At 63.7% G+C, this 14,472-nt stretch overlaps 1 protein-coding gene across 1 annotated transcript; it reads left to right on the top strand.

Moving 5' to 3' along the window:
• Window positions 1-1,518: 1,518 nt before the first annotated feature.
• Window positions 1,519-8,689, top strand: MISP3 (MISP family member 3). The gene is made up of 4 exons (XM_084610300.1): window positions 1,519-1,741; window positions 2,625-4,692; window positions 6,603-6,685; window positions 7,674-8,689. Exons 2-4 carry the CDS (start codon window positions 2,655-2,657, stop codon window positions 7,764-7,766), a joined length of 2,214 nt encoding a protein of 737 aa, XP_084466426.1. The 5' UTR covers window positions 1,519-1,741; window positions 2,625-2,654; the 3' UTR covers window positions 7,767-8,689.
• Window positions 8,690-14,472: the final 5,783 nt, after the last annotated feature.

The following is a 14,472-nucleotide window of genomic DNA, read 5'->3' on the forward strand; positions in this document are numbered from 1 at the left end:
CAACTGAGATCAAGGCCCCGTTGCGCCGAGTGCTGCCCAGACCCTGACCGAGATCAAGGCCCCGTCGCGCCGGACACTGCCCAGACCCCAGCCAAGATCAGGGCCCCGTCGCGCCGGGCGCTGCCCAGACCCCAACCGAGATCAGGGCCCCGTCGCGCCAGGCGCTGCCCAGGCATTCAGTGAGAACTGGTGCTGCAGAGCTAACAATCCAAACTGATGTGGCGGATGAAGGCAGGATTGTTCTCCCCACAGTAAAGATGGGGAAACTGAGGCCCAGAGCTGAGATGTGACATACACCATGTCATGCAGAACTGGAAATAGAACCCAGGTATCCTGCATCCCAGCTGAGCTCAATAACCACAGAATGAACCATCCGCCTTCACCAGGCAGTCCCCCTCCCAGAGCAGCCTTTGCCTCTGTGTGCCATCCATGGGTCAAGAACCCCATACTGCAGTCATCTCCCAACCGCCGAGGCGTCTCCCTGTGCCTGGGTGACGGGGAGGGTGATTGGAAAGCTGCCCCAGGAGTGAGAGCTTGTGACTCCCCTGCCCCCCAGGCTGAGACCAGACAACTTGGTACATGTACCCCACACTCAGAACTACACAGCCAGGTGAGCCAAGGGGTGACACCCGCCCCCCGGGGACCAGCAGTGGCATTTGCAGAGGGGGGCAGCTACTCAGAGGTCCTCCCAGAAGTGTTGAGAATGAAGGGAGCTCCTGGGGACTCCAGCCCCGAGCTCTGCCAGCAGGGGGCGCTGCGGGGCGCGGGGCAGGAGCGCTGGCTGGGGGTGGCTCCCGGCTGCTCCCGGCAGGGGGCGCTGCGGGGCGCGGGACAGGTGCGCTGGCTGGGGGCGGATCCCGGCGGATCCCGGCAGGGGGCGCTGCGGGGCGCGGGGCAGGTGCTCTGGCTGGGGGCGGCTCCCGGCTGCTCCCGGCAGGGGGCGCTGCGGGGCGCGGGGCAGGTGCGCTGGTTGGGGGTGGCTCCAGGCTGCTCCCGGCAGGGGGCGCTGCGGGGCGCGGGGCAGGAGCGCTGGCTGGGGGCGGCTCCCGGCTGCTCCCGGCAGGGGGCGCTGCGGGGCGCGGGGCAGGTGCGCTGGCTGGGGGCGGCTCCCGGCTGCTCCCGGCAGGGGGCGCTGCGGGGCGCGGGGCAGGAGCGCTGGCTGGGGGCGGCTCCCGGCTGCTCCCGGCAGGGGGCGCTGCGGGGCGCGGGGCAGGAGCGCTGGCTGGGGGCGGCTCCCGGCTGCTCCCGGCAGGGGGCGCTGCGGGGCGCGGGGCAGAAGCCCTGGCTGGGGGTGGCTCCCGGCTGCTCCCGGCAGGGGGCGCTGCGGGGCGCGGGGCAGAAGCCCTGGCTGGGGGTGGCTCCCGGCTGCTCCCGGCAGGGGGCGCTGCGGGGCGCGGGGCAGGTGCGCTCCCACCTTTCCAGGCTGCCGGTCCCTGCGCATCCCGGCGCGGCGCTGGCCCGGGGTTAATGTTTAATAGCCCCGTGTGTGCTCAGGGCCGGGGAGGGGCGCCGGGGGCCGCGCTCGCCACGGGCAGCTCCCGGCCCTTTGCCGTCCCGGGCTGCGCCGGCTGGAGATTAGCGCAGCGCGTGTCATTGGCTCAGCGGCCGGGGATAAATCACAGGGACCGCGGGGCACCGCGACCTTCCTGGTGCAGCCGCCCAGGGGTGCGCGGCTCGGGCCAGGTGGGCAGCGAGGGGCTGGCACCGGGAAACGGGGACCCCCCCCAACGCCCGCAGAAACGTGAGTGAGGGTCGCGGCTCCAGCTGGGGGGTCAGCCAAGGAGGGAGGGGCCAGCAGTTAATCTTCTGTGCCGGGGGGCTGGGCAGGCGGACACGTATGTGGGGGGGCCCCGTGCCAGCGGTAAAGGGGGAGGACGCTGCTGGTGCCCCGGGGCTGCCCTGGTCTGGGAAGCATTTAAGCTCCCTGCGCATCTGTCATGTGTTTGGGGGCCAGACCCCTTTTTTCCCCTGCCCCCCCCGCCACCCTGTAGCCCCCCAGGAGCGGGTGCCCAGGTGGGTGCAGAGGGGGAGGGGAAAGCCTGTTGCTTCTCATTGCCCAGAAGCAATTGCCTGCAGGGGGCAATCGGGGCAGGGGGTGGCGATGGGGTGGGGGGAGTGTGAGGTGGCAGGGACCGTCCTGGGCTGGGCCTGCGGTGATCAGAGCTCGCCAGCCACCCCGACACCACTGTAGGTGGGCGCAGGGATCCTGTTCTGCCCCCGTGACAAGGAGCTGGGGTCTGTGCCCTGTCCCCCCAGGTCCTCTTGCCCTTCTGGGTGCCTGGTAATTAAAGCTAGAAGGAGCCCCCCTCCACCCCCCGGGTGATGCCTGGGGGAGCCCTTCACATTGGTGCCAGGCAGGCACCAGCAGCGGGCGCCCTCACGTCATGAGCCTCCGTCCTCAGGGTGACCCTGGCAAGGTGGAAAATCACCCAGGAGAAGGAGTAGTTTGACAGCCTCAGGTTTCTCACGGCACCCACCAGGTTTATGCCCCTCCCAGGCTCCGCTCCCCTCTGACCCCAAACCCCTGAGGCTACCCCTGAAATCTAATCCCCCCTCTCCCTCCCTGGTGTGCACTGGCGAGGGGCAGCCCCAGGCACTCACCCTGGCATCTCTTCCTGCCCTAGGTTTCGCTGGAGAGCCCTGGCCTGGCCCTGATGGCAACGGAGGCTGCGTCCCTGCCACCCTCTTCCCCAGAGGGGTGCCAGGGGGATGCCCCCGCTGGCCTGTGCCCAGCTGAGGAGGGCATGGATGTCCCCGGGAAGGGGCACAGGCCAGGGGAAGGTGGCATTGACCCCGTCATTGCACAAGAGAGGGAGCCTGGGGCACCCAAGCCCCCTGGCACCACTGGCCAGGACGAGGCCCCAACACACGGACAGTCCCCTGCTGCCTCAGGGGAGGGGGGCAACCAGGCCGATCACTGTGGCGCCTGCCCCGCTCCCCCGGCGCAGCCAGACCCTGCTGATGCCTCAGGCCGGCCAGCCTGTGGAGGGGAGGGCAGCAAGGATGTCTTTGGTGACCCCCCCGATGCCACCCCCTCCTCGGAGCCACCTCAAGCTGCCAACGCCCACAGCCAAGCGAGCCCTGGGGAGCCAAAGCTGAGTGCCAGCTCCGAGCAGGGCTGCCAGGAGAGCACCGAGGCAGTGGGCACAGAGATGGGCGAGGAGAAGGCCCCCGGCCCGCATGGGGATGAGTCACCAGCCACCAGCCCGGGGTCAGAGCAGCCGGCGGAGGAGTCTGAAAAGGATCCCTGGCTGGCTGGGGAACAGGGACCCCATGCGCTGGATAGCGCTGGTGCCAAGGGGAGCCAGGATGCCAGCTGCCCACTCAAGCCGGATGGCACGCCGGTGCCAGGGGGACCCTTGCTGGCACCGGGGGACCTTGCCCCTTGCAGCCAGCAGGGGGCAGCAGGCGCCAGGCCTGAGACGGCAGTGCCAAGGTCTCCCGTGGCAACTGGTGACTCCTCTGGGCCTGCCCACCTGGCGCGCGATAGCAGCTGGGAGCCGGGGGGCAGGGAAGGCCAGAGGGAGGGACCAGCTGGCAGCTCACCAGGTGGAGCTGGTGACAACAATAAACCCCGGGGTGAGGTCGGAGCCGGGGCTGTGGTGGAATCTGAGCCAAACGAGGTGCCACCCAGCGCTGCCGGGCCCCGAGAGACCTTGCCCGGGGGAGACGGTGCCAGGGAGCCAGATGGTGCTGAAGATCTGGGCGATGCCGCAGGTCCAGCGGGTACCAGGGATCTGACAGGTACCAAAGATCCAGCCGGTCCGCCGGAGACAGCCGGTGCCACAGATCTGGCCAGTGGAGATCCAGCTGCTCCCAGCGATCGGGGCAGTGCGGCAGCTCCAGCCGGTGCCAACGGGCAGACCAGTGCTGGGGACCCAGCTGGGGCCAAAGACCCGGGAGCTGCCTTGGAGCAGAAGGGGGAGAGCATGGAGAACGGGGACCCCTCCAGTGACGGCGAAGCCTCTCCAGCCCTGAAGCCGGGCGGCGAGACCCCCATCGAGCGGGAGATCCGGCTGCACCAGGAGAGGGAGGAGACCCTGAGGCGGCAGCGGGGCCTGGCCAGCTCGCGGGACACCCAGCAGTACGTGGAGGTGCGGATGAAGCCCATCTTGAGCCAGGCCCAGCCACCCGCCCAGCTGCCCAAGGAGAAGGAGCGCCAGTGGGCCGGGGCCCAGATGCAGCGGGAGATCCAGCGGGAGAGGCTCCGTGAGGAAGACCTAGTGCAGCTGGGCAAGGTGCGGGGCACCTACGACCGGGGCACCGCCCAGGAGCTGCAGGAGAAGAAGATGCTCTTCGAGCAGCAGCCCAGCCCCGAGCCCCCTTCCCCCAGGAAGCCGGCAAGGGTCACCTGCAGCAGCAGTGCCGAGACCCCCCGAGATCAGGGCCCCCGGGGACCATCCTTCGCCAAGGCCAACAGCCGGGCCAACATGGTCATCCTGGAGCCCAGCACCCTGCTGCGCCCCAGCCCTGGCCGCCAGGCCCCCCTGGAGTGGAGCTCCTCGGCCCAGGGCAACCCCTTCTTCAGACTGCGCTCCAGGAGCCCCCAGTCCCGGCTGGAGTTGGAGGTGCAGGAGGCCCAGAAGAGGGAACAGGAGCTGCAGAAACAGAGGCACAGTCTGTACGGCTGGGACCTGCCCGGCGATGCCCAGGGGGCGGCCGATGGGGAGGAGCTGCGCCGCAGTCAGCCAGGTAAGGGGGGCGCAGCGGGGGCTGCACAAACCGGGTCTAGGGGCAGCTGGAGGAAGGCAGTGCTGATGAGAGGTTAGAGCACTGGGCCTAGGAGGCAGGACTCCTAGGTTCTTTCCCTGGAACCAGGTGGGAGCATTGCTTAATACCTAGAACTGGGGTCTGGGAGTCAGGACGCCTGGGTTCTCTTTCCAACTCCAAGAAGGAACAGGGCCTGAGAGCCTGTGATGGAGGCCTGAGAGCCAGGATTGGAGTCGATGGCCAGCTGTCACTGACTCCCTGTGCGACCTGCACTCTGTGCCTCGGTTTCCCCATCCGTAACATGGAGCTAATGACACTGACCATCTCTGAGGGCCACTGGGAGAGACCATTCCAGCCCAGCCGCCGGCTGTGACAGGGAGCTGTTCCCATGGGATGAGTGCAGTGGGACTCCCTTCCTGGCTGCCTCATGACTGGCATCCCACTCGTGCCCAGTGGGTGTTGCCAACGGGCCAGCAGGGTGTGTCCAGATAGTGGGGGTAACGGGCACCCAGATTTGCCCTTCTGCTGCTCCCCACAAGGGTCCAATGGCGCAGGCACGGGGCTGGCAAAGACCGCGACTCCTGGGGCAAGACACCCCGGTTCCGGAGCCGGGCGAGGCCTGGAAGAAGCAGGTGATAGATGTCAGCATGGTGGGGGCGGGAGAGAGGATCTAGGGGTACAGGAGGCAGGGGACCTCCAGGGGGCCCTGGAGGGCTGTAGAGAGACAGGTGCATCCCACACGGAGATGGGGGCTTTATCTCCCCTAAAAGGCTCTCTGCCTGTCTCAGCAGCACCTCCGTGAGTGCACCAACGTGCCATGTTCTTGGCATGTGTGGGACACGTCCCAGGGCCAGGGCTGAGAAATCTCTAGCTGTCCCCAGGGAGAGAGGGAGGGGATCCCAGCAGCCCCTCTCCCCCCCTGACCCAAGGCCAGGCCAGGCCAGAGGCTGGGTTCCCAGCCCCAGCCAACCCGGGAGCTGCTGGCCCTGAGCTGCCCCTGGGGAGCCGGTGTGTGTATCCAGGGGGCGGTGGCTGCATCAGGGCGGGGCACGGTGCCGACCTTTGGCTAGAACGAAAGGGAAAGCCACTCAGCGGTGGTGGGAAGGGGGCAGGCTGGCGGGGCTGTGCCCGGGGCCCAGGGGGAGCCAGGAGCAGGGCCAGCCTGTGGTTTCAGAGCCGGGGTTCGCCCTGTTTCTGGGGATCAGGGCCCTGCTGCAGAGTCATGAGCTGAATGATCAGTATTTCAAGAGCGCCCGGATGCCACAATCAAGATCAGGACCTCACCACCCACCCCACTGTGCTAGCTGGGTGCTGCACGGACCCCCCTGAACTGACATTGGGCCCCCTTTGTCCCAGGTGCTGCATGGATCCTGACCCAGAACAGGGTCGCATTGCACCCAGTGCCACACAGACACCCCCCACCCCGCATCCTGAGACTGGGCCCCATTGTGCCAGGGACTGTGCAGACACCTAATGAGAGCCAGCCCCTGCCCCACGGGGCTCGGTCTAAAGAGACACAGGGAGGGAGGGGAAACCGAGGCCCAGAGGGCAGAAGTGGGTCACTGGCAAAGCCAGGAACAGAACCCAGGCATCCTGAATTCGGGTCCAGTGCCCTAGCCACTAGGTCACCCTATCTAGATGCATCCTCCACCAGCCCCCGGGGCAGGGTGAATTCCCCTAACCCAGCTGCTAGGGGGGCATGAGGTGGGGCACAGGGAAACTGAGGCTGAATCTCAGGGGGGCAGGCAGTGTTTCTTGCGGAGGAAGAGGTATTAGGGTACAGAATCTGGGGGGGGGGGCGTGGGAGCCCCATCACTCAGCCTGGCAAAGCCCCAGGAAGGAGGCGGAAGGAGCCTGCAGACCCTGAGCCACTTTCCTCCCCCTTGTTGCAGAGAGACCATCCTGCGGGAAGCTCGATGTGACCTGGCCTCCCCGCGCCCTGTCGGAGAGCCCCCAGGAGAATGGGCTGGACCAGGTAACTGCCCCCCTGGCCCCCCTGCCCCGCCTTGCACCGCTGACCCAGGTCACTGCCAGGCCTGGCCCTGCGCCAGGCAATGAGCCCTGGGAGCCGTGCTCTGCCACTGACAGGCATCAACCCCCATGAACACACGTGTGAGCGTGGACACGTGTGAAGGCGGCAACATGGGGAAGCGCCCACGGAACCTGCCTGGCCACAGACACATGCTCCAACACACAGTCACACGCCAGAGCCCAGAGCCGTTGCTATTCCTTGAGGAGCCCTGTTGGGTGAGGGGGGGGACATTCAGTCCTAGTGTCCCGACTCCTGGCAGATGCATGCGTGCAGCCACACACGGGCTGACATACGGTAGTGGCCGTGAGCCCCCTCCTGCATGCTCACTGCTTTGGGAACAATTGCACACGCGTGTACAATGTGCAGTGCGGGCATTCGTGCATCCGCATAAATACAGCCACCTGAGCCCCCGTAACATAGAGACACGCCGCCGCGCGCGGCCTCCCCACACAAACACGCACCGACACACATGAATCCCCCCGGGAGCGCTGCGCCCATGCACAGAACACAGAGACGCACAAAACCACACGGACTCAAACACACACAAGCCTGCACCTGCTCCTCCTCACACGGACGCCTGCCCACGATCACGCAATGGTCACAACAGACATGTCTGGGCACACGCAACCGTCATCCCCTCTCCTGGGGCCCAGGGCCCTTTCGTCCTCTAGTGGCCAGTTCAGGACCTACCACAGCCTGGGACCCCCAGCAGTGGGTGTCATGGCAGCAGCCCCTTATGGTGGAAGGTCAAGGGTTCGATCCCCGCCATGGGCATGCAATCCTTGTTCATTCCAGAGCTGCCCCTGCAGTGGGCACATGGACACGTGGCCTGCCTCGCTGCAGGGAAAGGCCTCTCCCCCTTTGCCACGTATTTGCTAGATCTCTGCCTTTGTTGTCCTCAGTGGCTTACGCTGTCCCATCCCCACCACAGGTGGAGAAAAGCCCCCGGAGCCTTCGCCAGAAAAGTGCCTTAATCCAGCGCTGGGAGTCGGGAGCTGTCAGCAACCCGGAGAGTCAGGAGTAGGGAGCAGCACCGCGGAGGGAAGGGAGAGACAATGTGGAGGGTGGGGAACGTCCTAGCACCTCCCATCCCGCTCCAGAACCTACACTCCACTTGATCCTTCCAGGATCCCACTGCTGGAACCACCATGTGCCCTTCCCACCTACCTGATTGGACAAAGCTTTAATGCGTGTGACCACCCAGGCCGGTTTGATTGGGTGATGAACTACTTCGCTTCACCTCCTCCCACCCCAGCTTTCTCCATGGACCAATCAGGAGAGACCTAGGTGAAACGCATTGTAGTTGATTATTTTTTAGAGCAAGCCAAATCCCAAATTAAAGGGATTTTGGAATTCACGGCAGGATGAGGCCTTTAACACTCTGGACTAGGCGCTGATCTGAGCTATCCCGGTGTGACTCCAGAGTCACTCAAATGGGGTGACTCCAGAGTCACACCAGTGTAAAGGCAATCAGAACCTGGTTCTCTATTATACTAAAACACGCAGGCAAGCTTGTAAAACTTGTGGACCAGAATCGCAACCACTTTGAACTCTGGGTTGGGTGGGATTATGATTAGTGTGGCCTTGGGACGCCTGGGTTCTAGGCCCAGCTGTGCCACTGATTTCCTACATGTCCTTGTGCAAGTCACTTCACCACTCTATGCCTCAGTTTCTCTATCTTTTACATAGTGGGAGGATAATGCAACCCGCAGCAGAAATCATGAACATTTGGCCAAGTACTAGTATAACTTTGATCCCAAACATATTAAGCCTGACATAGTCTCCTCCCCAGAAGCAGTCGCTTCTGAAACAAGCCGACAGAGTAGTACTCAGAGTACTCAGGCATGAAATCATCTTGGGAAGAAGCTACTGGGCATTTTAAGCGAAAAGGGTTTAAGAAAAAGAATCAATAAACAAAAGCAAAAGCACCAAACGACTTGGCTTATTGCCACAACGATTCCAAGTGGAGTAACGCAAAGGTGGTCGAGAGTATGAGGTCGCAGCAGGGCCCCCCTGTCGGATTCATCAATAATCAAATTGATTAATTGCCAAAAGGTTTTATGTGAGGGCACTGAATGAGCCAGCTTGCAAGTTGAAAAACTCCCAGTGATGTCCATGGCAGTTTTGCCTGAGTGAGGACAGACCGGATCAAGGGGGGAGTGGGGGGGGGCGGGGAGCTGGCTGGCTGGGGCAGTTGGTGGGAAGGGCTGGGAGGCCCCATAGCAGACGTTACTCTGGGAATTCACCGCTGCAGAGCACTGGAGAGCAGCCCACACACAGCCCTGTGCTGCTATAAAGTAGAGCCTCTCCCAGCTGCTCTAAGTGACACAGACGTCAGCCACCTGCAGCCACCTGGGACCTGACAGGCCTGAAGGTCCAGCCACTTGCCAGTTGGTCAAGCCCAGGGATGGGCAGAGGTGGCAGCCTCCCTGGTTTGAGCAGCTATCACAGCAGGGTGTCACAGACTCCCCCATCCGCTGTGGCTCCAGCTAGCCGGCAAGTGGCGTCAGCCTGGCTACAGCTCAGCCCCCGAGCTGGGGCCTGTGGGCCTGTTTTCAATGGTTGCTGTCCCCATCCCTTTGTACATTTCACAGTGTATGGAGGTGGGGGAGCTGGGGGAAAAAGTACACACAACCCCCGGCCTCCGTCCGTAGGCAAGTCCCTGCTTCCCTCCTGGCCTCAGTTTCCCTAGTCTGACAAAGAGGGATGATCATTCCACCCCGCCTCACTCCGGGGAGTGAACCAGCTCATGGCCATAACCCCCGTCAAAGTCCAGCGGAGGTACTGATTACTCAATAACCGCTAATAATGAAGGGAACAGCCTTGGACCTAGTGTTGGAGATGGTCCCAGATCCCTGCTGGGTGTAAATCGGCCTGGCTGCCCTGGAGCGATGCAGAGGGTTTATGCCAGCGGGGCCCACGCACAGAGAGTGAAAGCAACTGGCTGAGCGCCCCTGCAGCAATTCAAGGGAGCGGCAGACAGATCAAGGTGATATGACAGCTGGCCGGGTTTCGATCACCGTGGGTGATGCCATGTTCACAGGGCTCGGATCCTCCCCTCCCTTACAGAGGTGTAAAGCAGGAGTGACACCATTGACAGCTGCGGAAGCTGGTGTCAGTGAGAGCAGTATTCGGCCGTGGGGTCAATTCTGCATTCGCTGGAGGGCTCCCCTGGGCTGACCCCACCATGTGGCCACGCCTTGCAGCCTGGGCAAACACACCGGGGCGGGGGCTGGGGGAGGGATGCAGACAGGCTCCTGGGAGCCCCAGCTGATGCCATGTGGTGTCACCATGGGGGTGGTGGCTGCATGACAGGGCTGAGGGGCAGCTGGCTTCCCCGCGGGCGACGGGCAGAGAGCCCACGGCTTCGCTCCACAGAGGAGTGGAGAAAGCAGCCCTACGCCCTATATACTCACAGATAAGCCGCAGCTCTTTAGCTGGGGGGGTCTCAAGCCATGTCTCCAGGGCCGGCTTATACACGGGGCAGCTGTCAGCAAAGGACGGGACCAAGTGGGCCCGTGGCCAGTGTGCTGGCTGGCACTGAGCCTGCCCAGCCCGAGATAAGTCACTGGCCCTGACGCTGAGCTGGGACTTCTGGCGCGTCCCTGAGCCAATCGTGCCGTGGACAGAAGCCACGGGCCACGGCTGAAGCTTGTTCTCCCCGCTGAAAGTGGTGCTGGGCTTGGGGGGGCACCTGGTGCGGCTCCTTTTGGGAGCAAAGACGCCCCTGTAGTTTCGGGCGGGATCTCCCCTAACCTGAGCCAGGCCCCGGTGCCCAGCAAGCCGCAGAGAGTGCTGACTGTGGCTCGCCAGCTCGGGGGCATGCAGGGTCGTGCCAGCTTCTTCCAGAGCAGAGGCGGATGGCGAAATCCCAGCCGATGGGCTGGGGCAGGGTGCAGAGACGGGGGCGGGAAATCAGTGCGAAATTCACGGGGTCCAGGGGGTGGGAGGCCTCTTTGGCTTCCAATTGGGAGCCCATTCGACTGAAAAAATTGCCCATGTACAGCCGCCTTCTGGGACACTACAGAGGAGCAAATGGTCAGGGCCCATCTAGACCATGGTAATGGCACCAGGCCCTGACTAAGATCAGTGCCCCTCTGTGCCAGGCCGACCGAGATCAGGGCCCCGTCGCACCGGGCACTGGCCAGACCCCGACTGAGATCAGGGCCCCGTCGCGCCGGGCACTGGCCAGACCCCGACTGAGATCAGGGCCCCGTTGTGCTGGGCACTGCCCAGACCCCAACCGAGATCAGGGCCCCGTCGCGCCGGGCGCTGCCCAGACCCCAACCGAGATCAGGGCCCCGTCGCGCCGGGCGCTGCCCAGACCCCAACCAAGATCAGGGCCCCGTCACGCCGGGCACTGCCCAGGCCCCGGCCGAGATCAGTGCGGAGAAAGTGAGAGTCTTGGTACTAGCACATGGATCCTGGGGCGGTGGGGGGTGAGCTCGCACAGCGCTGGGGGGCTTGGGAGCTGGGCGCTCCAGCCCTGCGAGGGCCGTGCCCATGGGAGGTTGGGGCCGGTGCTGCGCAGCTAATGCTGAACGGGCTCTTTGTTTCTTTTCCTGTCTAGATAAAAAAGTTCAGGGAGAAAAGGCGCTGGGAAAGCGGGATGGAAACAGCCGCTAATCTGCCTGTGAACAAAGAGGTGCCCTGGGTGGGGGCAGGGAGCTGAATTCTGTGCCAGAGCCAGGGGTCTAACCACTAGAGCCTGCTTCCTTCCAGCAATGGAGAGAGAACCCAGGAGTCCTGACTCCCTAGACACCGCTGCCATCCCAGGGGGAAGCCCAAGCTGAAGCCGTGGGTGCCTCTGGGTCCTGGGACTCTGGCCTCACAACATTTCCCACATGAACCAGGAGGGGAGCCAGGACGCCTGGGTTCTATCCCAGCTCTGGGAGGGGAGTGGGGACTAGTGGTTAGAGCTGGGAGCCCGGACTAGCGTTGGGGGTGGGGAAGTACTTTGGCCGCAATATAACAACTGACTCCAGCAGCTGCCTGGGCTCAGTCCAGGGCCGGGGCTGGAAGCAGCTGGAAAGCCTGGCGATTCAGCTCAGAAATTCTCCCACGGTGCCCAGCTGGTCACGGTGCCCAGCTGAGGGCTTCCACCTCAGCCAGCTTGGGCACAGGGGCAGCTCCTGCCCAAAGGGGAACCGAGGGAGCAGCTGCTCTGGCTCCTTGGCCCAGCTGGTCCTGGACATCGCCACTGAGCCTGCCAACGAGCGCTACGGACCCCTGGGCTGAGACACCCCCCCAAACTCATTTCACATCAAGCATCTCAGAGGGGAACGAATTTTGGTCCCTCCTGACTTGGGGCCTGATTGGAGCCGGTGCCCCCTTGAGGAGACAGGCCCCATGCCCCCTGAGCCAGCCAGTCCCCAGCCCTGGGGTCGCTGCTTGAGCCCAGGGAGTGCCGGGAATCAGAGCTGGGAGGTAGCGACTCACGCTCTGTGACTCACAGCACAGGGGGTGAGCGGGACACGCCTGGCAGCCGCAGGCGGGGGCCAAACCTTAGCAGTGACCCTTGGCAACCACAGCATCTCCCCAGCAGGTATGGTGCTCGCTCCTCCCACGTGGCATTTCCACCAGGCCAACAGGGGAGGGGGGGAATTCCCCCCAGTTTGCACTAGTGTGTACTGGGCACCAGGCCCAGAATCGGCTCCCAAGCCGGGGAGCGGAGCCAAGAAGCCACATCCTCACCTGCTGTAAAGCAAGCCAGCTCCACTGAGTCCCACCACCCGGTTTATACCAGCTGGGGATAGGGTCCCATTGACTCCAGTGCAATCCTGGCTCCCAGCCCCACTACTCTAACCACTAGACCCCGCTCCCCTCCCTGAGCCAGGGATAGAACCCAGGAGTCCTGGCTCCCAGCCCCCCTGCTCGAACCACTAGAGCCCACTCCCCTTCTTGAGCCAGGGATAAAACCCAGGCATGCTGGCTCCCAGCCCCCCTGCTCGAACCACTAGAGCCCACTCCCGTCCCTGAGCCAGGGATAGAACCCAGGAGTCCTGGCTCCCAGCCCCCCCGCTCGAACCACTAGAGCCCACTCCCGTCCCTGAGCCAGGGATAGAACCCAGGAGTCCTGGCTCCCAGCCCCCCTTGCTCTAACCACGCCACCCCAGTCCCCTTTCTGTGGCATGTTCTCCTGGCTGCTCTGGGCGCCTGGTGTTGTCCTTCACCCTGCACTCCCTCCAGCTCCGGACGGTGCTGGATGGCACCCTCCCACGCCCGGGGGACAGGGAATGACGGTTACACGTGGGAGCGCCCTATCTTGTTTCCCAGCTGCCTTGGGATAGTTACTGCAGGCAGGGGAGGAGGCCGGGTGATCACACTTTGCCCTGCAGTAACATTTCAGATGGACTTGGCCCAAAGGTCTCAGCTCCTGGGGCCCTTCCTGGGAAACTCAGGAAGTGTTCACCCTGGCTACAAAGGGGAAAATGAGGCACCAAGCATGCCTCACCCAAGGACAGACAGCGTGTCAGTGAAGTGCGGAATAGAGCCCCGGAATCCTGCTGTAACCACTAGACCCCATTCCCCTCCCACAGCCAGGGACAGAACCCAGGAGTCCAGGTTCCCTACCCTGCTCCTGCTTTAACGACTGTACCTCATTGCCTAGGGGAGGAGCAGTGTGAAATACAACAGTTAAATCCCAAAGTGAACCTTGGCTTCAAAGACCCCCAAAGTGAGAATTCCCTAAACTTTAGCTGCACTGTTCTAAACAGAGAGACACGCCACTGAGCTCCGAGGAGGACGGGGAGGGAGAGGGGGTCTAGTGGTGAGACTGAGCCAGGACTCCTGGGTTCTAGCCTTGTCTCCAGCAGGGGCGTGGGGTCCAGTGGGAGACCAGGGGGTGCTCTCTGAGTTGTCTGAGGTTTGCCCCGGCTAGCTGAGACATCTCCGCAATGTAATCACTGCCCGGTTTCACCCTCTGTTATCACACCCTGGGCGCGGGCCCTTTGCTGGGACGGGCACACGCCACCAATTAACACCTCATAAATCCTGGTGCCCTTCCCAAGTGCTATCGCCCGGCTCTGTGGCCTGCCTGCCACTCCCCTCTCGCACCCAGTGAGCCAAGGCTTAGGTCCGTCTCCCCCCCCCCCCCCCCGGTTTGCCGATTTGACCCCACCCTGCTCTGCCGTCCCTGGGTGTATCAAATTGGGCAGGTCTCAGCCCAATTCCTACAAGCTCCTTTGTGCCTCCAGCACCGAACCGTGAGCCTGGGCACCAACCTGTGAGCCTGGACTGGACAGACCCCACCCTGGCCCCCCAACTTCCAGCTGGCTGCCTGGCTATTCCTCGCTCCTTGCTGCCCCTGTGTGGTGTGTGCGGGGGCTGCAGGCTCCGCCACGTCCCCCAGTGAACTGGGCGATGCAGAACATGGGGTGTGAAATCAAGGTGGGCACTAGAGACCCTGAGGTGGGGGGGGGCACTTGGCACAAGGCTGCCACACATCGACGGGGGGTGACAGCCTCTGCCAGGACCCTGAGGAATCATCTGTCTCGCTTCCTCCAGCACGGCCAGGCTGGCTCTGGACACAGAGGGGTGGCACACCTGGCTTCTAGCCCCAGTGCTGGGAGAGCAGTGGGGTCTAGTGGCTAGAACTGGGTCGGGGCTGGGAGTCAGGACTCCTGGGTTCCATCCCCAGCTCTCGGGGGGTGTGGGGCTGGTCAGCAGCTGTGTCCTGGTCACAACGACACCGCGTAAAGCCATTCCACTGAGTCACAACAAAGTCATCA

Source organism: Lepidochelys olivacea, assembly GCF_965140295.1.
Source record: "Lepidochelys olivacea isolate rLepOli2 genome assembly, chromosome: 20".
Lineage (NCBI taxonomy): Eukaryota > Metazoa > Chordata > Testudines > Cheloniidae > Lepidochelys > Lepidochelys olivacea.